Below are 24,646 nucleotides of genomic sequence, written 5' to 3'. Positions count from 1 at the left end.
GCAGAAGGGGAGGGGCCAGGGGCTAGGCTCTGCCCCACTCACCATGCTGCCGGGGAGTTGGGCTGGCTCCTCTGCAAGCCTCTCCTGACCTGGATCCCTGGCAAGAGCTCAGGGGCCAGAAGGAAGGGTCCTGCGGGCTGGATGTGCCCCATGGACCGTAGTTTGCCCCCCTCTGGTCTAGGGTTTAACATTTCTAGAGAAAATATTCACCTTCAAAACATTGCACTTAATGGATTTTATATGAGGTCATGCTTAGCCACTAGGTGTCAGCTAATGCTCAGTGCTAACTGGAGTACTTTTCAGCTTTAACTGTCCAGCTGCTGGGTTCATGTCTATCCCTGAAGCTTTGAAGATTCCCAGATACAAAACTGAGCACCAGCCGCTCCATTTCATTTTCTCATCACTGTTGGGGGGCAGGAGGGAAGGCATCCACCAAATGTTGACAATTTTTCATCAGACTTTAGAGCATTTAGTGCCTTTCACACATCCCAGTGTGCCATCTGTGAAATAAAGCCCCTGTGATTCTGGATTGAATTAGGTTTTTACTTTAACTTAAAGAACATATACAGAAATTGCCTTTGGACCAGACAAGAGCAGAGTTCCATAATCTTTAATTTCCAGGCTTTCAGCACTTGTTACAGATGGATCAGTACAGAAGGGAGGCTAATTCTAATCCTCCAAGGTTTTAAAGCTTCAGCATTCAGTCTGTAATAACTTCATTAATTGTCCAGAGTATTAAATGTCTGTGTCCATGCATAGGCAAAAGCTGACGGATGTGATTGTAGTACGGGGCCATACAGTTGGAACCTGTGTCAGCCAAAGTCCCATACCCATAGTGCCCAGTTCATAGCCCAGGTAAGCATTTCTACCTGTGTAGCTCTTATGACAAATCCCAGACCCAAGATAACTGAAGGCTGAAAGGGGAAACATAAAGTGAAAATATTCTGCACTGTGTCTGAAACCCCCCTTCTAGATATTGCCAATACCCCTTTAATTACAGCTGTTAATTTCAAATGAATAAGCTTAACTTGGACTTCAGAACTTATGAGCAAACATTTCAAACAAGGGCGCCTAAATAAGCCGCCTGATTGTTCAGAGCTGCAGGCACTGTGGTCCTCACTGAAATATGTAAAACTCCGAAGTCAATGGGAGCTGTGGGTGCTCGGGTGCTATAAAAATTAGGGCACTTTAGGTGCCTTTATGCACCCATGTTTGAAAATCGTAGCCTGGCTGATTACTTACTGTATTACTAGTTTGGTTTATTTTTCAGCCAGTATCATCACTCCCTTGAAAACTTGCTCTACTCAAATTCTGTTGCTTCCTATCTTTTTGAAACTTAAAGTAACTACTGCTCATGCACCGGAGAGGGAAATGAAGAAGAAATGAGGGTATGTTTCATGTCCCAATATAGAAGCATCTTGCCTCTGTTAGAGCCAGAAATCTAGTTTCATTTCTTGCCTCATGCTGAAAGAATGGGGAAACAGGAAGGAAGATACTAAATAATTTCCAGTCATGCAATAACTTTCTGTAATTCAGTTTTAAATTTGGCACAGACTTAAGCTGCAATTAGACAAAAGTAGTTTTCTGTAGACAAATGCTTTTAGTTTCTAATATTTTGCACTGTTTTTAGGTATGATGGGAATACCAGCTATTAATAGAGTAGAAATCAAATAATACAGTGAAAATGGCAGAGAAAGTTGAATTTGATTGAAATATTGCATAGTTGTAAAATTGTATATCGTATGCTTTGGAAGAAGTCCCCATCTTAAAGTACTACACTAAGGTACCATGTTTAAACAGTTACCCGCATCTTTACCACACCAGGCTAGACTACTGCAGTACACTCCCTGTAGGGATACCCTTGAAATTCAGCAAGAAATTGCAGCTGTACTTGGGTTTGTGGCAACCAAATAATAAAGAATCATAAGAATCAATTCATAGAATCTCAGGGTTGGAAGGGACCTCAGGAGGTCATCTAGTCCAAACCCCTGCTCAAAGCAGGACCAATCCCCAATTTTTGCCCTAGATCCCTAAATGGCCCCCTCAAGGATTGAACTCACAACCCTGGGTTTAGCAGGCCAATGCTCAAACCACTGAGCTATCCCTCCCCCCAAAGGTGCCATCCCACCTAGTAGTGCAAAATTCAGTTAGCTGCCTTTTATGGAGGCAGGCTGATGTGTACGTACCTCTGCTCCAATCTCTGTTGGCTCACTACTGACAACTCCCAGGGTTCAAAAATCATGAGTTAAACTCTGTAAAATCACAAGATTGGCTTAAAGATCGTAAGAATTAAATTTGGAATTTGTCTTGTGGTGTTTAAGGTCCATGTTTTCAAGATTTCCTCTGCAACAATGAGGGCTGGAAACTTTGTAATTAGAAGCTGAGTTTCTGATCACTTGTGAGTCTAATTCAGTGAGTGGGGTCTGATTTCTAAAGCTGAGGGATCTGGCGCTTTATTACATAAGATGAACTCTCACCCTGCTCACCACCCTGGCAGCTAACGTCGGGGGGAGCTGCTTGATCCTAGAACCTGAGGCCCTGGCTGCTGGGAGCGGGCGGTTGAACCAGTGAAGCTACGCTGGTGCCGGTTTTAGATGAAACTGCATCAGTGTAACACACCCAGATTTAGCAGTGTGGTTCCATTTCGTAAGGTGCCATCTGTCTACATTAGGCATTTGTACCCAGGTAATTATAGGGATGTGTTTATACCAGTGCACATTTCGGTAATGCAAACAACACCTAAGTATGAACTCTCCATTTACAAGGCCAAGACTGTGTCTGCTGAAAGGCCATGTGTGCCTTCCCTTTCTCTTCCTTTACCCTTTGCTTCCATCCTCCCCTACTTTTGTTCTGCACCTCGAGATGTATTTGGTAGGCTTGTTCAATACCCAATTCTACTGGACTCCTATCTGTTCTCATTATCTCAGGCTCCATTTACACTCAATGTACATTGCTTTCAACTGGAAAGTAATACACACACCTATACAATACACAATGAGGCAGCCCTAGCAACTGCTGGCCTGGATGGCTTTGTGAACAGTCACCAAGTCCTGAAACTGAGGTCTTCTGGTAGCCTACGGGGGATATATTTAAAACCATTACCTAGCTCCTTGTGATAAATCAGGCAGCTTATTTATTTATATGTGGATCTCCAAGGTGCTGGGCTGGGGGCATGGGTTAAGATGATTCACGTTTGATTCAAGGTGCTAAATATTCATTGTGTTGTGTGGCAGCCGTACCCTCGTTGTCCGAGTTCTAATGGGCTGTTGACAGTCACCCCTGAGAGTCTAAATTAGCTCCAGCTGGAGCCTGCTGGCAGCAGCTGCCGGAGCGCGAGTGCCTACCCTACAGAGCTAGACTCGCTGAGCCAGCTGGGAGAGATGCTGTTCTGCTGCCACCGTTCCATCAGGTAACCTAGACCTTGGAGTGTGGTGGAGGGGGGATACCAGGGAAGGAAACTGCTTCTCCCTTTGCTGAAGGGGAACAGGGGGAAGGTGAGAAGATAGTTAAATGCATTGGTATCCCTGTCCCATATACATGCGGGCTAGGCAGCTGGAGTGGTTGGTATGTGGGGTCCTTCCCTTGAAGGACAGAAGAGGGGTGCGCTCATCCTGCTCCTTCCGGAGCGCTAAACAAGCAAGGTTGTGGCAGGAAACCCCATTTGGTTGGCCATTTCCTTTAGTGTTCTGTACTACAACCCAGAAATGGGGAAAGAAACAAAATTTGCTCCATGTTATAAGGCCTGCTCAGTACTGATGCTGTTCAGCACACCCTCTCTATTATAAAATAGGAGTTAATGCAAAGATTTCAATCAAATGGTACTACTGGCCAGTCTTTGGGCTCGAAAACTAGACCCCTTCTTGCCCACTGGTGTGAATCCCCCACCTGTTAAAATGCCAGCCTCAGTGTACCTGCGTCTTGCAGCCAGTTTTAAAGGCTGCCACGCTGGAGCTCTGGCGCAAGCGTTAGGAGTGAATTCCAAAGCCAGGGCCTCTCCACTCAGGCTGCCCCGCCACTTTGCGAAGAGAGAGACTGCCAGCTCTTCTCTGCTGCCCACTGCCAGGCCAGGGCCTGGTCAGCCAGTCTTAGAACCTCATTTTAAGAGATGTGGTGGGTCCTGCTTGGGGAGTCTCTGTTTAGCTATTACTGTTGTGGGTGATAATATGCTGGGGTGGTTATCTTCAGGTCCTTGCATCACTTCTTCCAGCCCCCTTCATGGCACTCATGAAGTTAGAGGGTGCTCTAGTACAAGGGGGGGGGGGGGGGGGGGAAGCCACCATGGAAAAAGAGACAGATCAGCTGGAGTGCCTGTAAACTCCTGCCCTCCACTAGGTAGAAGAGCAGAGCTGCTGAGGGCTTTTTGTTTGTTTCCCTTCAGGGACTGGAGGCCTGCAAAGGGTATAGGCCCAAATGTAGCTAGGGTGTCAGTGGAGTGACACCCCCCCCCCAAGTGGGGAAATCCAGCAGAGAGAAATGTAGGCCCCGATACTGAAACCCAACCTGCACTGTGAGACTCACTAAAGTCAGGGAGACTGCAGGGGCCTACTCCTGTTGCATGGACTATGGGGTCAAGACCTCAGGTGGCAGGAATCAGGCCAGAGAGGAAGGATGGTTGGGGACTAGCTTGGGACTTGGGAAACCTGGGTTCAGTCCCCCGCCACAGGCTCCATGTGTGACCTTGGGCACGTCACTCAGTCTCTCTGTCTCAGTTCCCCAGCTCTAAAATGGGGATGACAGCACTGCCCTGCCTCATGAAGTATTGAGGATAAAAGCATTAAAGTTTGTGAGGCACCTGGGTACTGCAGAAATGGGGGCTGTGTAAGCACCCCCACCCCAGATAAACAGAATAACTGTCGGGTTTTTTTTATCTTGATGGTTTTGCGCTTGCTGCTTGAAGGGCAGCAGAGTGGACTTGGAGGAGAGATCTCTGAACAAGAGGCAGGTGGCCAACTGAACTGGCATTGGGAGTTCATCCCATATATAGGGTGCAGCCTGGAAAAGGGCACAGAGGTGGGAGGAGGGAAAAGAACTGGACTGGCTACCAAGTCTGGCATTGTGGGTGGATTCCTCTGAAATCCATGCTGGTCTGAATGGCATAGACAGGTTTTCTTGGCGGCAATGGCCACTGCCCCTGATGTTGGTGTTAAACCCCAGCAGTATCTAGTGGGGTGGGGATTGGAGTGAGGGTGTGGCAAGGCAGGCTAGATTCATGGCTGATGTTTTTAGGGGCACCTCCCAAGTGTGAGGTGGTGGAGATGCCCTAAAAGCGTCAGACTCGTTTAGCTGGTGCAGAAGGAAAGGTCCGGGAAGGAGCTCCCCCGAAAAACTCTGTGCCCTAGGTCGCCGCCTGTGTGGTTTATTCCTGGCACTGTCCCTGTTTCTTGGCACTCCTCTGGGATGCCCTGCCTTAGCCAGGTGGGGTGTTTCTGGACACAGTAGCACGCACACCTCATGTTCTCTCTCTTGCATGTCAGCGCAGGCCTGATACCAATATGTGCTCTCGGTTCCCCTTTCTCTGTTTGAGGCTGTAAGTTTGCTGAAGCCAAATTAAAATGTTAAACAGAGTCATTCCTCCTGTGGCCCTGTCCTGCCCTTTGCCGCTGGAGTCAGCCGGAGCAGAATCGAGCCCTGTTCCCGTCGGAGGACATATGGGGTGGCTCTGAGGTCCTGTATGAATGGGATGGGAGTGCAGCTTTGAAATTCCCAGAGCGAGGAGGGTTCTCGGTATTGCAACATCAGCAAAATTGCTTCCGCTTTTCACTTGCTCTGGCTTGCGCTGCAGCCCAAGGAGTTGGGTAGGTTTCAGCCCAGAGGGCTTTTTGAGAGCAGCTGAGCCTTTTGGACCTTTCCCCTCTGGCCCGTGCTCATCCCTAGCCCCAGGCGAAGGAAACGCAGGAGGAAGTTTTGCACAGACTCACACTGAAGCGCCCTACCCCGTTCTAGAGCCTGCATAAAATATCACATGGTTATGGAAGGGAGCAGGACCGAGGGGGCGTTATTTATCCTTCAACCCAGAACAATCCCTGTTGTTCCTTCCCACGTGGTGGAAAAATGGCTGAGGGAGTTCCTGCAGCAGGGCTACGGTTGGTTCATCTGTGGACAGCTGGAGAAGACAGACTGCAGACTTTTATTGTTACCTCATCCTCCCAACCCACCCTTGCTCAGCTTGTGTGTTTCATTTACTTTTATGGCATCCTATTTGACGTGTAGCTAGTGAACCATCTGGGGTAGGGATTCTGCGTGGGGCTTAGCCCAGTGGGGCCCAAGCCCAGTGTTCCTAGGTACTACGACCACTATACACATCATAATAGACTTATATGTAGAAAACTGAGAGGACCCAGTGATTAGGCCACTAGCCAAGGATTTGGGAGACTTGCCTTTAATGCTCTGCTCTGCCACAGATTCCCTGTGTGACCGTGGGTAAGTCAATGAGCCTGTCTGTGCCTCAGTTCCCCGCTTGTAACAGGGGGAGGAGCACTACCCTGCCTCCGACGGATGTTGTGAGGCTGAAGACATTGAAGATTAGGAGGCTACGGTGCTAGGGGCCAGAAAAGCACCATTTTTAGACAGAAAATTTGTAAGGCCCTGCCCATGCCACATGGGAAAGGCTGTGAACCATAGATGAGAGCGGTGTGGGCCAAACTCCCTGGAGCTTGGGGGGAAAATCAGTCTTGGGAGAATCCCAGTAAAATCGCTGTTAGCTACCAACTCTAAGGATTTGCTTTCACTAAGAACCTCTACTCCCTCATTCCACTCAGCTCCCCACCCCCTCCTTACCTTGACATCAAGCCTGCTGTGGTCTTTGATTTCTTTCCCAAACCAGGAATATTTTCCTTCAGCCTGAGTTACAAAACCCCAGCCGTTAACTCATATATCACGTCAGGGATCTGGCTAAAGCAGGGATCTCGTATTGCGATTCTTTTGGTGGGCCACCTAAAGTGGTCTGGACAAATCACTGCTGTGTAGTTTACATAGGGTTGTTCCCTGTGGGACAAACACACCTTTTCCCCCATTGAATTACTATGATTCTGGAGTACAAGGTTCACTTGAGCTGTGTAGGGTCCATAAAAAACCCACTGAGAAGCTACTATTTAGCTTGAAGGCAAGAGATTGGCCAACATATTTAAATTAGGTGACAGGAAATACTTAAAGACAGAAATGACTATACAAAACTGAAGGTCAAGCAAGGTCCAGCATTGATGCAGGTGACCTGGTTTCCAGACGTGGGGAACCTCTGCAGCTCCCAGGGAAGTCGGTGCCGTTGTTTAGTCCAGTTGTTAATGAAATCTCAGTTAGAAATGAAACTCCCAGATGCTTGCAGAGAGAACAAAAAGAAAAGGGGAATTATAGAAGAATGCACAGCCTGTGGCTTGGGCATGTGAATCCTGCGTGTTCAGGGCAGGGTGTCTCATGTGAGTCCAGTGACCTCGGTCGATGGGAGGATTTTGGAGCTCTTCCCAAGGGGGAGAGGAGATTGTTTTGCATTGCTGGTTTGGGCTGAGGGAAGAGAGAGCCCGATCCAAAGCCCACTGAAGTCCAGTCCAGGCTAAAGACAGCAAACTCCTGCTTTTCTTCTGAGTAACACCTCCTAGCAGAGGGGAAAGCCTGAACATCTCACTCTTACCTCTAACAGCATCCTTGTTGTGGTCAGATGCATTGTTTGGAGTGGCAGTTTGCTGACCAGAGGCAGTATTTCTAGATGAATGCCTCTGAAATCTTTATGCTACATCGTGCTCTGCATAGGCCGCGTAACTTTCGGAGACTGTCACAATGTTAACAGAACTATGTTTTCACATCCCTTCCACCGGGAAAGCCAGGCTGTATTAGGACGGTGACTCAGCCTGTTCTTGGAGGGTGAGAATGATGATTATTAATTCTGATGAACCTCCAATGCTAACTGAAAATAGCTTTTTTTTCTGCAAACTGTTTTGAGGTCTGATAACTCACAGTCCAGCAGGGCTGGAAACAGCTGCTCTATCCCATGAACCTGCATTGTCCTCTAATACCCCTTCCCCAAGCCTGAGAACAAGAGCCAGGTGGGAGGATGACTTGCAGGATTGTCCCTATGCTGGGGATCACATGGACCCATTGCTCTCAGATTGTCTGGAAAGTTCTTCAAACCAGCAGAAATCTCCCGCTTTCATTAGTCCTTCCTAGCCCCGAGGGTTTTGCATAGCTTAGAGACCATGGAATTTCAGCTCAGAGAAGCTGCTTGTTAGAGACACAGGTCTGCCCTTCTAAATCAGAATGCTAGCATTTCTTAAGCTAATGGGCCCCAAACATTACAGCTCCCAGCTGCAGCATCATGAGCCATTGCCTGTGTGTGTTTTAAGTAAGGGTGTCTATAAAATTACCCTTTGTAGAGGAGGAGAAGAGCAGGAGAAACAAGTAGAACTGAAGGAGGTGATTTTTCAAAGAGAAGACTGAAAAAGGAACAAAAGAGAGGGGCTTCTCTCCTCCATTTGTCTGTCACCTCTCCATGCACCTCCCATCCCGTCTCATCCCCTCCACACTTCAGCTCTTTCCTTATCCCTTCTGACATGCCTACTTCCACATCCTCTCACCATCTATCCACACTCTTCTCTTGCTCTGTCTTCTTTCCACTTTTCCATTTTCCATTTCCACTCACCATTAGGTGCTAAACCCAGATTAAAATAAAAAGGACCATCCCTTTGGTTGGAGAACAAAGGAGTCTAGACGACACCCCCATACGTCATCCAATAATAGCTTAAATTTCATGAGAAGGTAATCATCATGAACATTCAAGGCAAGCAATTTGTGTCAGTTCTTCAGACCCTGGTTCAGCTGTGCTTTAAATGGTGTGACCCACAGGGTCAGTCCCAGACATTTGAGGAAATGAAAAATCTCAGCTGTGGCTGGATTCAATATCAGATAATTTTCCAAAGCCATTCATGTGTTCAGACTGGAGAATAGGCTTTAACTTCCAATCTAAGTATGCCTGAGCTTCGAGAAGTGGTTCAAAATCTGAACCCAGAATTTCTGCCCTTGTGGATCCAGCATCCCTCTCCCCACATGCACTTTGGGGGTGTCAGACATCCAGATCTAGACCCAGAAATGAATTTTGCAGACTGGGCCTATTTCTTGATCAAACTCATTGCCCCTTTCCATCCCTCTTTCATTTCCTTTTTGACATGGACTCTAGCCCTGCCTCTTACTCTGAAGAGCATTTCTTACCCCTTTTCCTTAGTTGCATAGCTCACATGTTGTTGTAAAGAAATATGCATCAATGTCAGTGGGACTGTGTGGGATGGGATGTGCCATGAGACGGGGCCAGACCACTGTGTGGCACGCCTTAGACTGATGGGTGACTAATTGGTAATAACTGATTTTACTGAGTGACCTTCCCCCTTCAGTTCTGTCCATAAATGGACCGCACTAAGGGTCTGCCTGGTGCCTACCACAGGGGCTCTTGGCCCTGCACATTAACCCTTATACAAGATGGGCCAGATTCTAATCTGGATTTTTACACAGATGTAAATCCAGCGTGACTTCAGTGGAGATACGCCTGTTTTACACCTGTGTAACTGAATCTGGGTCTGCCAGCCTCCTCTGAAATCCTTTACCTTGGAGGCGTTACATCTTAACCAACAGGCTTGTCACACAAGGTCAGTTAGTGTGTTAAAGACATTTCATATGCAGGGACCGGTTTCCTCGAGCCCTTTAAGGCTATGGGGTACCCTGGAAGCAGAACTTCTCGCTGTCTCTGACAGAACCATACCGACTCCCTGTCTGTATTCTGTAAACTCTCCTAGTTACTGGGCATGGCTCCTCGTTGTTAGTGTGATGCTGTCTGAGGTGAGTGAGACCAGGTTTGTTAGAAGACAGCTTTTGGCTTTGTAACACAGCATGACTCCTCTCTTTTCTACTGGGGTTAGCCCTTCTGTGGCAGGGAGTAGCAGGCTCAGAGGTCCCCTGCTAGAGGCGTCAGGGTCTGACCACACCCTGTCCAAGAAAGGAGCAGAGGAGTTGAGTCCTCCAACTGGCCTAGAGAGGCTGCAGGGGCAGGGGCTAGCCCATCAGAGGGTTGCAGGTTAGTATAAAAGGAGCTGAAGTGCAGACCAGAGTCCATTGCTGCCTTGAACTGGAGGAGCGTGCATGGCATTCCTGGTAGGCTGAAGGACTGCAGAACCACAAACAGAGCAGTTGCTGGCAGGGACTAGGGGAGTGAGATGGAGCTCCTGGCTGGCTGTTGGGACTTGCTGTATGCCCCTTCGGTAAGGGTGAAGCATATATGAAGGTGAACGGGCTGCAGGGAAGTGACCCAGGGAAATGTAGCAGCATCGTGAGTGATCAAAGGGATGCAGTGGGTGGCTGCTATTCATAGGGTCCTTGGGCTGAAACATGGAGTAGTGGGTGGGCCCAGATTCCCCGTCATTAGCCATTGGGGAAGCAGCCTGAATATTGGACTTTGACACACCCCTGGAAGAGGATCTGAACTATTAGTGGCCCAGCTGGACAGCTGGGGCCATAAAGGCCCAGAGAGGGCAAAACCATTGTCTCCAGGGAGGGAGCGCTGGGTACCAGCGCTGGGTACGGCTTGATACCAGGGCCGGGACTGGGTAAAGACTGTGAGACTGCTTAAAGACAGAGAGGCCTTGCGATAGGTCTCTGTTGGACTGTCTACCCTGGAAGGGGTTCATTTTGTTTGTGTTACCTACAGACTGTGTGGGATTCGGCTGAGTCACTGAAACCACTGACGGGTGTCACCAGAAACCGAGAGAGGTGCAGCCACGCACCCAGCCGGGGACGATCGTGGGAGGTAGGTGTGATCCCATTACACCTTCACTTAAATTAATGCTATCTGAAGTCCTCCCCTTACTCTCAGACATCAAGTCTAGGAGAGGCGATACTTTGTGGTCCTCATCTGCACAGCATATCATGTTTACCAGAGCCGCTCTGTTATGGTAAACTTTCAGTCTGTTCCTATGGACTGTTTGGGGTAAGCCCTGGCCATAGGGTTTCTGTACCTGGTACATGAGTTCGTGTAGTCTCTCTCCCACCTCGAAAGGACCCTGAGTCCTGCATTTTATGCTTTTTTACAGGGGCTAACGCCAATACCAGATCACCCGTATCAAAAGATCTTTCACGTGCCTTTTGCCATGTCACGCTTTTTGTACAGTTTGGCTCTTTTCAAGGGTATGCTGTGCCAGCTCCATAATGGATTTTAGCTCTGCCCTGAATTTGAATACAAATTCAGTCACTGGCTCTCAATGTTACCTTCCCGTGAATCTCTGACCAGGTCTAGGGGACCTTGGAGCTTCCATCCATACAGGAGGTCAAATGGGGACAATCCTGTTGACTCTTGGGGTACTTTTCTGAAAGCAAACAATAGTTAAGGCAGTAGCACGTCCCAGTTCCTTTGCCTTCCTGTCCACACAAATTGTCAGCATGGATAGAAGTGTCCCATTAAATCTTCCAGCTAGCCCATTTGTTTCTGGATGACATGGGGCAGACCATCATTCTTACCCCGCACCTTTTCCATGACTCAGAGAATACGTGGGACCTGCTAGCAAAGTCAACTACTACCCATATGTACTGTATGTTTTTCCATTTCTGGGCAGCTTAGGGGATGGACCCATAATGGCCGTGGGAACCCTGTGGAATGCTGCGCCAATTAGAAGCAATGGTTGCAACGAACTTTGCAGAGACTTCCCGTCTTTTTCCACTTTTGGCACAAGTCACAGGACTTACAATATTCCTTTATGTCCAGGATTATAGTGGGCCAATAAAAATCCCTCTGAAGCCTTTCAATGTCTCTCTACTCCTGGATGGCCAGCGAATGGCAGTCCTGAGCTACCCACAGTAACGCTGCCCTGTGCTTTTGGGGCAATAGGTGTTGTCCGTAGGGCTCCCTGGGGCCCTTGTTCCTTTCCCACTGGGGTTTCCCTAAATATCCTACCCTCTTCCCTATTATCCTCTGCAGGGGTGGTGCTATGCACTGCTTCCCTAATGCTCTCTAGGGAAGCGTCTGTGTCCTGACCGTTAACAAAAGCTCTTTGCAGGGCTGCTTCAGTGAGAGGAGCTGGTGCCCCCTCCCTGGGAACATGTCCCTGCCCAGCAAAGGGGCTTTCCCTGTCCCCTCAGTCTCTTCCTCCACTGGGCCAGGCAAAAGGGCTTCTCGGATGCACAATTTCCCATGGCACTGATATGTCATCATTTCCAGCCAAAGAGTCTGCAGGGATACCATCCCAAATTCCCACGGTCAGAGCATATGTCGCCCCCTTCCACTCCAACTCTGCGTAGGCTCAGGATGCTGTGACTTCCCAACTTTCCATAAAGAGGAGTCTGACATTTTCCCCTGGGAAGCATGTCAAGCTCTCTGAGCATCTCCCTTTTAACCTGTGCAATCTGCACAGCCGTCTCTCTCCAGGAATAGCATACCCTGCCATCTGCCTGTACATCCTCAATGAACATCTTGTCCACCTCCATAGGTTCAGACCTTACAAAGTCTACTAACACCCTCCTTACGTCCTGAGTTCACCATAGCTGTGTTAACCCTGGCAGGATGGGACTTGAGCTTGAGGCAGTATCTCCTCGTATGCTCGGTATAGGCATGTCCTTGGGCCTATGTCCTGGGCCAGAGGTTTGTAACTGGGTTACTTGGAGGGTACCTGTTTGGGGTATATTTGGCCTTGGCTTCCTCCTGTGAACAAATCTGGGCCTCTCTCCTTCCCTTTGGGGGTTTCTTTCAATCCCCAGTACAAACCGGCAGCCGTCCGCGCTATGTCAGGACGCTTTTCCCATAGGGCAGCTCTGATTTCATCTGAACAAGCATTAAAGAAATGTTCCTGGGCGAATAAATCAACTAATTTCTCATAATCGCCTTCTGGCCCTTTACTTTTTGCCCAGATATTCCCTATAATCCCACATTTTATGCATAAACTCCTCATGATGGATATTGTCCTGCTTCTCTAGGTCCCTAAACTTTACACGGTGTGATTCAGGAGTAATCTGAAACCTTAGTGGCACAGCTTGCTTATATTTATCATAGTTCATTGCTTCCTCCTGGCCCAAACCAGTGAAGACCTGGAAAACTTTACTGAAATGTTGGGGATCTGTAGAGACCTTTATTTGTCCTTAACCATGCCACTGGCCTGGCATGTTCTTACAAAAGCAGTTAAGTATCTATACAGGCTGAGTCTTGGCAAGATGGACACAGTCTGTCCCAGCTAGGTAAATGCTGGGGGTGGGGGTCGGGATTACCTGCAGGCTGGGGAATACCTTTCGGCTGCTCCAGCACTCTTACCTGCATTTTATGTGCCTCCATCGGCTGCTGGTATGCTCACTCCTCTGCTTCCATCGCCTCCATTCATCACTGGTGGGCCCGCTCCTCTGCCCCCTAGAGAGCTTTCTCCTCTTGCATTCTGAGCTCTGCCATCTGGAGGTCATATGCCACCTCGTCCCTGCAGAGCTGCCATCTGGCCAGCCCTGCAGGGAATAAGGTCTGGCTGGTTTCCCAGCTCTGGTCCATCTCCCTCGTTCTATTCCTCCCGTTCAAAATACTTAGCACCTGATCCTCTGATTTCCCCCGTGGGAAGGACCATATTTCAAACATAAGCTCCCATGCTGCTCTTTGTCCACGGTGTCCAAGCACGCTAACTCGCTCACTTCCCCCTTTCCGTGTTCTGTTTCCCTTAACACAAAATAAACAAAAGAAAATAATACACCTTGGACTTTGTTCCCTCACTTTGAATCCATTAGGGTCTGTTACTACAAGGGTTTGGCCTGGTTGCTGATAGTGTAACTTCAGTAACGACTATGCCCCTGGGATGTTTTGGGGATCACCCCGACCACTAAGGGGTTCTCCTTCGTAACTTTGGGTGCCTTAATGTCATGCTGCTAACGGTCAGAACTCTGACCCCGGTAGCCAGCCTATAAGCATAAGGGTCTCACCCTGGCTTCCACCTGCCTGGTGTCCCCAGTAGCCCTTTTGGTCCTGAGCTCCCCCAGATCTGTCTCCCTGAGTTCTTAACTACCAGACACCTGGACTTTTCCCTTCTGGTTCATCACCCCTGGGGGAGTAAAACCTGCCCCAACTTATCAGTCCCCATGGGGCTGAAGATTGCACAACAGGATAAAAATAAACAACAAGTTTATGTAATAGAAATGTTACCGATTCAGAGATGAAATAGTGCGGAAAAGCAAACCCAAGTTACACAAAAAATAAACACAAAGATGCAACCTCAGCCTTTACACTGCTGTATTAGCTCAGTTCCCTTTTCTAATACAAGCTACCTGTTGCCTCGGAACAGTTTCCCAGCATGCCCTGTGCCCTAGAGGGGAGCCAGTGTTTCGCAGGCAGCCCCCTCCTCAGATATTTGTGGATAGCCTTCACTTCAAAGAAACCCTTCCCTTGTAACAGAGGTAGCGGGTGTTTTCTTTCTCTCAGCCCATGGTAATTCATGGTTACACAGAGTGGGGGAAGCTCCCTCCTTCCTTAGTTTCCCAAGACAGGTTTCCTTGTCAGTGACTTTCCATGAACTTTCATGCTCCACCATTGCCTTTCCCTGGATTATACAATGCTCAGTGCTTGGAGTTAGTTTCACGTCAACCACTCCCTGCCTGATTTGTCCGTCCCTCCCTCCCCACAACTCCTGCACGGTGATGCTGCATTGCATCTTGGTTCCAGTGGCAATGTTCTGTACACCTGCACACAGATCCCAACCTGCACACAGATCTCCTAATGGCCATCGCATGCTTTCCCAAAAGACCTTACTTGACATCTCTTGCTACACAATAACATTGTAGACAGCCTGTTCATTCACTTGCTTATTCTTTGGGGTTCAGGCCCCCTCACTCTCCTCTTGAGGTGTCTGGATCCTGATTCTCACAGCATCTCCACCCTTCTCCCCACGGCGTCTGCAGACTTTTGGCGATGAGAAAGAAGGAGAGAGCTGAACCCAGAGGGATTTATTTAGTTCCTGATCCTGAGACTCACAGCAGGAAACAGCCCACTAATAAAACCAACAATTGGTGAAACAACTAAGGGTGATATAGTCAGTGCAACTTCCCCTTTTCAGGGTGGATACAAGAAGTCACCCGATGCACAGGCAGAGAAGGAGGAGAGGGCAGCAGTGAGTGTCCAGACAAACAGCTCCATCCTACCACCAGCTAAATAGCCAGATTCTAGCATTCAGTACAAGGGGCCAGCCTCAGCCATGGCAGATACGTACATCAGACACATTGAGCTGCTTGGCTTCGAGAAAAGGTTTTTTCCAAGCCAACATTATGTAAGTACTCGGAGATTGCACTGCAGAGCAATAAACTGAAGGGTTTTTTTTCTTTAGGTATAGTTTCCCTCTGCTTCGTTTTACCTTCAATTTTAAATAATACCTTGAAAGAGAAATTCTAAAAGTAAAATTCTGGGGGAATGCTGCTGCTCTTCTGAGCTGAGACAGCAGTCTGGATTGTAGTTAGAAATGTCTGTTCCAGACCTGAACACCCAAGAACATCAGGAGACTTTGGGTCCAGATCTCAGCTGCTTGGCTGATTACTGTCTTTGTAATAGGCTGAACCAAAATGCGGGGTGCTCAGAACCAAGAACTTTGGGGCAAATAGGAACTGAACGCCCTGGCTCACAATTGTCACTAGCTTTAATATGGAGGGTGTCACTGGGGGGTTTTGATCACTTGCCACTGTTGGAAAAGCAATTCTCCTGGCTCCCCGCTCTCCATTTCTCCCCAGTCTCTCTTGCATTTCTATTCTCTGACTAACTTTTTCAATCCCTAATCTTTCTCTGTATACAACAGAGCTAGATGAAATTTTTCAATCAACATTTTTTTTTTTTGGGTGGGGAAAAAAGTTTTGCTGTAATAAAAATTTTCTGTGAAAACAGTTCTGCATTGATGAAATTTTCAATTTTTTTTATAAAAAAGATTTGAACCAAAATGAAAAAAATTGTCAGTTCATTCTGAATTATTGTCATGGAAAAAAACTGAAAATTTTAATGGAAATAAAATAGGCGTTTTCAACCAGTTTTACTTTTTTTTTTTTTTTTTTAGGTTTTTGTAGTTAAATATTGCCTCTACTCAACTGCCCCACAGCTGAGCCTCTACAGAGGTGGCTGATTTTCTTCTAAGCATCACAGGAGATGGTCTTCTTGGGAAGAGAGATGAAAGAGAATGGGACTTTAGCCTCATGGATCAGTTCTGGGGCGGGGGGGCATTCCCTTAGTGGGGGCAGTGTGGAAGAAAGCACAGGGGTATTTGAGAGGAGCAGACAAGCAGTAGTCTAGACTGGCACCATGGGTAGTGTGAATGGGGGAGGGGGAGAGGGAAGAGTCCTATGTGATATTTGCTGAATGGCTATGTTTATAGGAAATCAGTCCTTTGTACCATCCTGTGCTAGAACCTACTGTACTGTATATGCTTGCTGAGTTTTCTATGAATAGAGAAAAATGAGGATTGTTACTGACACAGATTTGGAAATAGATTGTAGCTAGGTATGTGTGTGGTGTTCGTTCCAGCAAACAAGAATATCTACCTGGCATCTCTTGGAAAATGGATCACAGACCGTGATTGTTTCTACATGGCGGTAAAAATTGGGGTCCCACAGGATAAACTGCAGAATCTGAACTCTGTTTGTTGTTCAATAGGTTTACATGTTCCTGGTGAAATGGCAGGATCTAACCGAAAAACTAGTCTATCGAAAATTTACGGAGATATATGAATTTCATGTAAGTCAACTCTCGGTTGGTATTGGTTCAGGCTAAGTCTGGCTTGCGGGGGCAGAGGGCTGGAGGAGCTTCAAAGGCAATAACGAAGGCCAAATTCTGTCCGTTTTGGAGAGTGCTATACAGATTGTGCTGGTGTGGTTATGAAGGCTTGCGGCGGTATTCTGTCTAGCCAGACCTTTATAACAGGCTCATCACTGTGGTACGGGAATGCCTACGCCTTTTATGCATGGTGAGGGAAGGTTCATGTGACTTCAATGGAAGTTGCACTTATGTTTTCAGAACCATAATATAAAACTTGTAGCATTCAGTCTGGGCCAGCTGACCTCAGATCATATGCGATCTGATTTCCCCAGGAGAGGGACAGGAATTGAGTGGCCTAGATACCCCATTAGCCACTTAATTAGCAGCCTTTGCTAGGCTGATTTGGAAGAAGGCACTTGTCCCTTTTCGTAGAACCTTCCAAGGGGGCCTTTGCCATTCACCAGACAGAGGAGTCTGGAACTGATTTTCTTTCTAGTGACGTTTTACTGCAGTGAAGTGAGAAGTTAAGCTGGATACAAACTGCCCTCGGGAGAACTTGTTACCACAAGGTACACACGTCCTGTCCCAGGGCTTCCTGGGAGAGTGGCTTCTCTAACTCAGTATCCAGTGGCACACACCAGAAGAGCCACCTGCCGCTGCAGTCTATTGACGGTTTCAGGTTCACTTAATCATGAACGGTGTTTATCCATCTGTAACACCTGGATAACAATCCTTCCCTCATGAGTGTTGTGAAGCTTTATTCCAGTTTGGAAAGTATTCCGGTCCCCAGATGGAGGCAGACTATTATTTGATGATTATTTCTTTGCCTTTATTTACAATTTGTATTAAGAACTCAGTGTTAAAGGGTAAAACTTTCCCATTTTCAAAAGAGACTTAGGAGCCAAAATCTCAATGAAAGGCAATGGGACTGAGGCACCTAAGTGCCTAAAAGTCACTTCTGAAAATAGGACCCGGCTCCTAAGTCACTTAGGCACTTTTGAAAATTTTACCTAATGTCCTTAATGGGTGCCCAATTCTGCAAGGTGCTGAGTGCCATCAACTCTCAGGATCTGACCTTTTAAAGCTAGCTACCTGATTTGTCACCACAACCAGCAAGCTAGCTGTCTAGGTGCTATAAAATGGGCTTGCAAAATTGAGCTCCCCATTGGATGTGCAGTCAGAGGCCAAAGTTGAGGTCTTTGGAAAACCAGGGCCTGAGTCTCTTCTACTGGTGTCCTCGATCTGAGCCTGAGGGATGAGCACTCTAGGAATCGGATGGAATTTTGCCTGGATATGCTGACTGGACTGTGTGCCTAATACTGGTTTCTCTTCTCATGTTAGAAATCCTTGAAGGAAATGTTTCCCATTGAATCTGGGGACATCAACATTGAGAACAGGATCATCCCTCACTTACCAGGTAAGTAGATGTATAGAGCAGCCACTCTCTTCAAAGCAGGAAGCTGGAATGAAAAGGGACGGCAGCCCCTCTGTAATATATCTGCATACACACAGACACCAGGGTCTTCAGTGGGGATGGGACCTGAGACCTTTAAAAGTATACACACAAAGAAAGAGTACTAGTGGCACCTTGGAGACTAACCAATTTATTTGAGCATGAGCTTTCATGAGCTACAGCTCACTTCATCGGATGCATGTAGCTCACGAAAGCTTATGCTCAAATAAATTGGTTAGTCTCTAAGGTGCCACGAGTACTCCTTTTCTTTTTGCGGATACAGACCAACACGGCTGCTACTTTGAAACCTGTCATTAAAAGTATACAGTAACTCCATTAGGTGTAAGTAGCAGACTGTTGTAGTAACTGGAACTCTCCACTGGAGGAAGATGTGACTAAATGAACACCCACCGCAGGTGGCTTGTTGTGTATTTCCTGAAGTGTAGGTGATCAACTCTAGAAAAACACAATACAGCTGCAAAGTGTCCCAGTGCTTTTAGAGGCATTTTAGCAGAATCGGGAGGTGCTTTTAGGTGAACTGACAGGCTTCTGTTTAAAACAAACACGAAATTACTGTAAATAAAACAGTCACTTCACATATGGTTTCAGATCACAAATCAGTAACCGCCTATAGCCTATCCACTTCTGGCAGATGCAGGGAAAGTGGTGTAACTGCTTCCCATTAATGTACACTCATTTTCCGTCCCAGCCACTTCTCCCTCTTGCAATTTAGGGATGAGATGAGCGACTGCTGTAAAGACTCATGTCAGCCTAAGCACCATCCTTGGCAGGCAGAAAGCTTTCCAGCTCTCATGGTTACTTGTTAAGGCAGTGGGAGTCAAGAGATCTGGGTTCCGTTCCCAGTTTTCAGCAAGTCATTGCACCTCTCTGTGTGCCTCAGTTTCCCCTTCACTGTAAAACGGGGATAATGCTACCTATCTCCCTCAGAGTGATTATGAGGAATAATTTATGAATGCTTCTGAGGCAATGCATGCACAGAAATAGCCGTTAATAATACTTCCTTGGGATTACCTGAGTGAATAAGTGGAGCAGGATTTAGAACTCAATCAAGCTTACACAGAAATCAAGAGGTATTTGCCCATGGACTTTACTGGGAGCTGGATTTGGCATTAGTTCCTATCGCTGATCTGAGTAACCTTTGGGTAAATGCAAACCTACTAAGTGCCATTGGTTGGGGAATGCCCCCAATGTACTTTCCCCTGTCCTCATAAGGAATTTTACACACGAGTAGTTTCTCAAAGAAGATTTCACTTTGCTGACATTAGTTACTGTAATAGCTGTGGTGGGTGGGGTCATATTTCTCTGTCAGCATTTGTTGCTCTATTTTTAATGAAGAAATCCCTTAGATATGAGGAACACCCAACATCGGGTCAGTTGGATTTAGCAGTGAAAGGTGGTGATCGTAAAGGGAAAGATGAAGTGGTATGTTTGTCTGCCTCCTGTCCTGGTGCATGAAAATTCTTGGCTCTGTTGCAAAGTTGTTGCTCTGGTCAGACTGTAGCGGCTGTGTCTTGGTTTTGCTGAAAGGCCCCAGAAACAACATCTGTACATTTGAGGAAGTTGTAAGATCCACCAGCATAGCCAGGAGAGCTGCTTGTAACACTGATAGCAGTACTGGTGAAACACAGGAGTCGCTGAAATTATTAATGAAATCCCTTCAGACCTTTCTGAGCAACACGAGCAGGAAAAAATCGTTGTTCCACTTTTCTCAATAAACTAAAGAAACAGACAAAAATCTTCATTAAGAAATAGTTAATAGTATGTTGGGAAGCCACGGCTGCAGCTCTGCCCTGTTGTCTTACATATGGCCTGTATAGGTGCAGAATAAACAGCAGGAAACCACTCTCCATTATAAGATTTAAAGGACTCGCTGGAGAATTACAATTGCCACAGCAATGTGCTGTCTTTAATGTGCCATATGTTGCACAAGACACCAAATGAATATAAGCCTGACCCAGAGAGCTTGAAGCCTGCCGTGTTGTCTGTGCCAGGATAGGCATGAAGTTACTAGTATAGCTGAGAACGATGGGAGCGGCTAGGTACTGAGCACATCTGAAAATCTGACCATTTAGGTGCCTATGTGGTAGCAAAGCTCTTTGGCCGTGTGGCCCATAGAGTGCGGGAAGGAAATACAGTCTCTGGCTAGGAGTAAATACATGCTGATGGGTGGGAACCCTACAGGTTAGAAGGGAATTTTCTTGGCTTCCACCTACACAAATAAACTACAGGTTCCCATAACATTTGACAGCATGGTACTGAGGTGACCTTCAAAAGATCTACATCAAGATAGACCTTCATTTCCCTGGAAAGAATGAATCAAAATGCAAACTGCACCCCTCCGTAACAGTGCTGAGATTCATTCTTCTCTGCCTGCCACCTGAACGCAGTAACCACCAGTATATTTACAGTGCTGATTTGCCTAAAGGCACATGGGTGTGCTCCAGAAAGAGCACATAGTAATAATGATTTGAGGAACTGAAAGAATTTCCCTTCTTAATGGGTGAAGTTAGTGGTTGCACTGGATTGTAACTTATGCATGCACCTGTATTCTTCAGAGCGCTCAAGACAATGTACTGATCATTTCATTACCTAACGCAAACATGCTGGGTGAGGTGAGTCAAAATTTCAGGAAGATTAATTTCCTTGTATTATCTCCACAGTTCGTTTATTCTCTTGCTAGCTTCTGCCAAGAACTTAGCCCAGCCTCCCTGCTGCCTGTCTTCCTACTGCAGAGTTAAAGAATTAATGCACATGCTCCTATCTCTTTCTCTCCCCGCAAGCCCCACCTTTCCCCCATCCTGTGTGAACAGTCTGTAAGCAACATAATTATGTAACAACAAATTATAGTTCAGCCTGACCTGTCCACTCCTGGTCATCTTCTGGTTTGAGGAGGTTTTTTCCCCCTCCAATTGATTAAATTGGATTATTAAATCCGAGAGCTGTAGGCTTCTGTTCAATAGGTGTAGGGCTCCTCTTAACAGGGCATCTCCCATCGCTAAGTCTGAGGCATGATCACTGCTGCTAGCGACACATGGCAATTCAACGGTGCGTGGAAGCGAGACGAAGGATGACCCTACTTAGAGCACTACCTGGGACTTGGAACACCCGGGTTCAGTCCCCTGCTCTGCTACAGACTTCCAGTGTGAACTTAGAGTTACCCAGGCCTGGTCTACACTGGGAGCTTACATTGGTATTGGTAGGTCTCTTGTGGGTGTGAAAAATCCACACCCCCGCAAGATGGGGGGAGGGATAGCTTAGTGGTTTGAGCATTGGCCTGCTAAACCCAGGGTTGTGAGTTCAATCCTTGAGGGGGCCATTTAGGGATCTGGGGCAAAAATTGGAGATTGGTCCTGCTTTGAGCAGGGGGTTGGACTAGATGACCTCCTGAGGTCCCTTCCAACCCTGAGATTCTATGATTCTATGTAACTATACTAACCTTGGGTGAAAACAGTGCAAGATGGACGGAAGAATTCTTACGTTGATCGGGCGACCGCCTCTCAGGGAGGTGGATTACCGATGCTGACAGGAGAGCCCCTTCCGTCAGCGTAGGTGTGTCTAACACTGCAGCTGCATTGCTGTAGTGTTCTAAGGCTGGACCTCCCCGTAGCCTCTCTGTGTCTCAGATCTCTGCCTGCCAAACGGTGGTAATAGCACGGTCCTGCTGCATAGGGAAGTTGTTCGGAATTCAGAAGTGTTATGGGCCAGTGGTTAGGGCACTCGACTGGGGTTGGGGAGACCCAGGGTCACGTCTCTGTTCGGCCGCATTCTTCCCGGGTGACGTTAGGCACGTTACTTAGGGTAGGTCACCGCTTAAAACGCTGCGTCGGCACTGATGCAGCTGCGCCACTGGAGTGCTTAAAGGAAGATGCTCCTACACTGATGGGAGAGCTTCTCCCCTGGGCGTGGTTACTCCGCCTCCACCTAGCACTGCCTACAGGGGGTGGAGGTAAGGTTGATATAACGATGTGGCTCAGAGGCGGTGGTCAATATTTTTCCTTCTCCAGGACTGTGTTTATAAAGCTTCAGCCTGCGCTGCGATAATTGAAGAGAGAGGGGATCTCTCCGCCTCATATAAATGAATCAGGACCATTTAGAACAAAGGCTAATCTAAATTGAGGTGGGCTTACCCCGGTGATGGGCTGTGGGGATTACATTAGAGCTCCACAGCGCTAACATGGGGTCTTCCTCTTGTGGTCTGTACAGCGCTCTTCGTCAGCCCGTTCCCTCGTGGGGGCTGGAAGTAATCTGCTCAGATTAGCACTCTCTCCACAAAGCTGCTCTGTCTGTCTTCACTGCAAAGCTTTTGCTTAGATCCAGGGTGTGCAACTGGCTGCCGCTGGGCTTCTGCTGCCGGCTTGACAAAAGGAGGAACTCTGTGTTTCGGCAGCAGAACTTCTTTAAAACTTAGCTCCGTATTGACAATGGGCCTTTCAACATGTTTGCCAAGGACATGTTCTTCCAAAGCACCCTTGGGATGTAGCTGCACGGATGGCACCCATTTGGTGTCAGCAGTAGCCACTGCTTTCAAAAATGTTCCCTGTAGCGTCTAAGGATGCTTTGAGATGCTCCCAAACTCCGTTACCTTAGGAGGGAGCAAGAAGCCATCTGACTAACAGTCACTGTAGATTAGAACTTTTTGGGTTCTCCTCAGCTCTTTTTTCAGGTTGATATTCGGTATCAAGGTGACCTCTACCTCTACCGAGGCAGCTCTCCCAAAAGCGCTGGACACAAAAAATAAGTCTCCCTGGTTTTGCTCTTTTCTAGCACCCAAATGGTTTGATGGCCAGCGATCTACACAGAACAGGCAAGGCACGCTGACTGAATACTGCTACACCTTACTGAATCTGCCACACAAGATTTCCCGATGCTCCCATGTTCTGAACTTCTTCAAAGTCAGGCCTGACGACTTGAACCCACCCACAGACAGCCAGTGAGTATGGCCACTTCCACAAGAACTCAGGGCATCTTAACCACTTAAAAATCCAGTCTAGGTATTTTTCTATGAGATCCGCTCTAGTTGAAACAGGAATTAATGCAGGGAAATTCTGCAGCCTGTGTTAGGCAGTGGATCAGACTAGATGATCACAATAGTCCCTTCTGGCTTTATAATCTATGAATCTAACTCAACTTGATGTTAAATTTGTAACATACACATTTCTATGCAACTTCCTTATGTTTGTCTTTACCCAAGTGAGAATGGGAAGAATTCTCATCCACTCAATTGCTGATGTTCTGATTAACATGATCGGATTCCTTATATTAATATAATAGGAGACTAACATCCTAGAACATATAAATAATATGATATGATATAATATATTACATAGCCAGAGCACTAATAACAGCTATAGTTAAGGTTGCCTGCGCATTTCCATTCTAAACTCCTGTTTTCAGGTCAAATTTTCAGAAAGATTGAGTGACTATCGGACTGAAGTATTTCAGTCCTGGCCTCTGCCCAAAGAGGAGGTTATTTTCATTGTTGTATTGCATAGGAATTGGGTACTATCTCTTTAAATAGTTGGTGAGCCCTCTAATGGCCTTCCCTGTCTTCTAAGGGTACATCTACACTGGATCTGGAGGTGCAGGGATGATGGCCAAGATGGTCAAGGATGTAACCCCATGCTCGGGGCGACCCTAAACCTCTGACTGCCAGAAGCCAGGAGGGGAAAACGGATGGATCTTTCCAAATTGCCCTGTTCTGTACACTCCCCTGATGCTCTGGTATTGGCCACTGTCTGAGACTGGGTACTGGGCTAGATGGACTATGGGTCTGATACAGTATGGCTGTTCTTATGCTCTTTGTATGGAGGGAAGGGAACCCTGTTGCTAATAGGACCAGGGAGAAAACAAAGGGTCAGCATCCACTGGCATTAAACTGACTTCATTCTTGTTTATCTAGCATCAAGAAACCAGAGACATATTTAGTGCCAAAGGACTCCAAGAAAAATGTCGCAGGTAAGAAGTAGTTGTGGTTTTTATTCTGATGCTCATAAGCAACCGTTCTAGCCACAGTGAGCACATGGTTCCATCAGCACTGTGGGAAAATATCTACAGAGGGAGAATAATCTCCAGGGTGGGACAGTGTTCAGCACAGGGCACCAGCTTCCTTGCCCCTTGGTACAGTAGGGCTGGCCCTGCTGCAAGGCAGATATCCTCAGCCATGGGGCAGGAGGTGCCAGCTGCATACAGAGCAGCACGGCCATCTCTGAGGAAGCGGCTTGTAGGGTGGGTGTAGTGAATTGAGAAACTGCTCCTGGAGTGGTGAATGGAGGGTTCCATGCCAGCCTAGGGGAATGGCAGCCCCAAAGCGGGTCCAATACAGACCCCACTGTGGCACTAAGTGCCAGACTCATGCACCCGGAAGGAGTCAATGGGGCCTCCAGGCCATGCTCTCACCATACATGGGCGAATGCATTGTATTGGAGGTTGCATTCCGGCCGCACAGTCGACCCTGA

At 47.3% G+C, this 24,646-nt stretch overlaps 1 protein-coding gene across 2 annotated transcripts in view; it reads left to right on the top strand.

Moving 5' to 3' along the window:
* Positions 1-1,757: 1,757 nt before the first annotated feature.
* Positions 1,758-24,646, top strand: part of NCF1 (neutrophil cytosolic factor 1) — a 37,557-nt gene continuing 14,668 nt past the window's right edge. The window contains exons 1-6 of one of the 2 annotated variants that reach the window (XM_084651100.1): positions 1,758-3,409; positions 10,682-10,780; positions 16,616-16,696; positions 18,059-18,134; positions 22,956-23,121; positions 24,091-24,146. In XM_084651100.1, coding sequence (XP_084507226.1) covers positions 16,622-16,696; positions 18,059-18,134; positions 22,956-23,121; positions 24,091-24,146 — 373 coding nt within the window. In that variant the 5' untranslated portion in view covers positions 1,758-3,409; positions 10,682-10,780; positions 16,616-16,621. Of the gene's footprint in view, positions 3,410-10,681; positions 10,781-15,042; positions 15,252-16,615; positions 16,697-18,058; positions 18,135-22,955; positions 23,122-24,090; positions 24,147-24,646 lie in introns of those variants that run through there. The other variant, XM_084651099.1, reaches the window with a different exon arrangement.

Source organism: Lepidochelys olivacea (genome assembly GCF_965140295.1).
Source record: "Lepidochelys olivacea isolate rLepOli2 genome assembly, chromosome: 17".
In the NCBI taxonomy this organism is placed as follows: Eukaryota; Metazoa; Chordata; order Testudines; family Cheloniidae; genus Lepidochelys; species Lepidochelys olivacea.
Note: the sequence above shows the minus strand (reverse complement) of the source record. Positions and strands in the feature narration are given on the sequence as shown.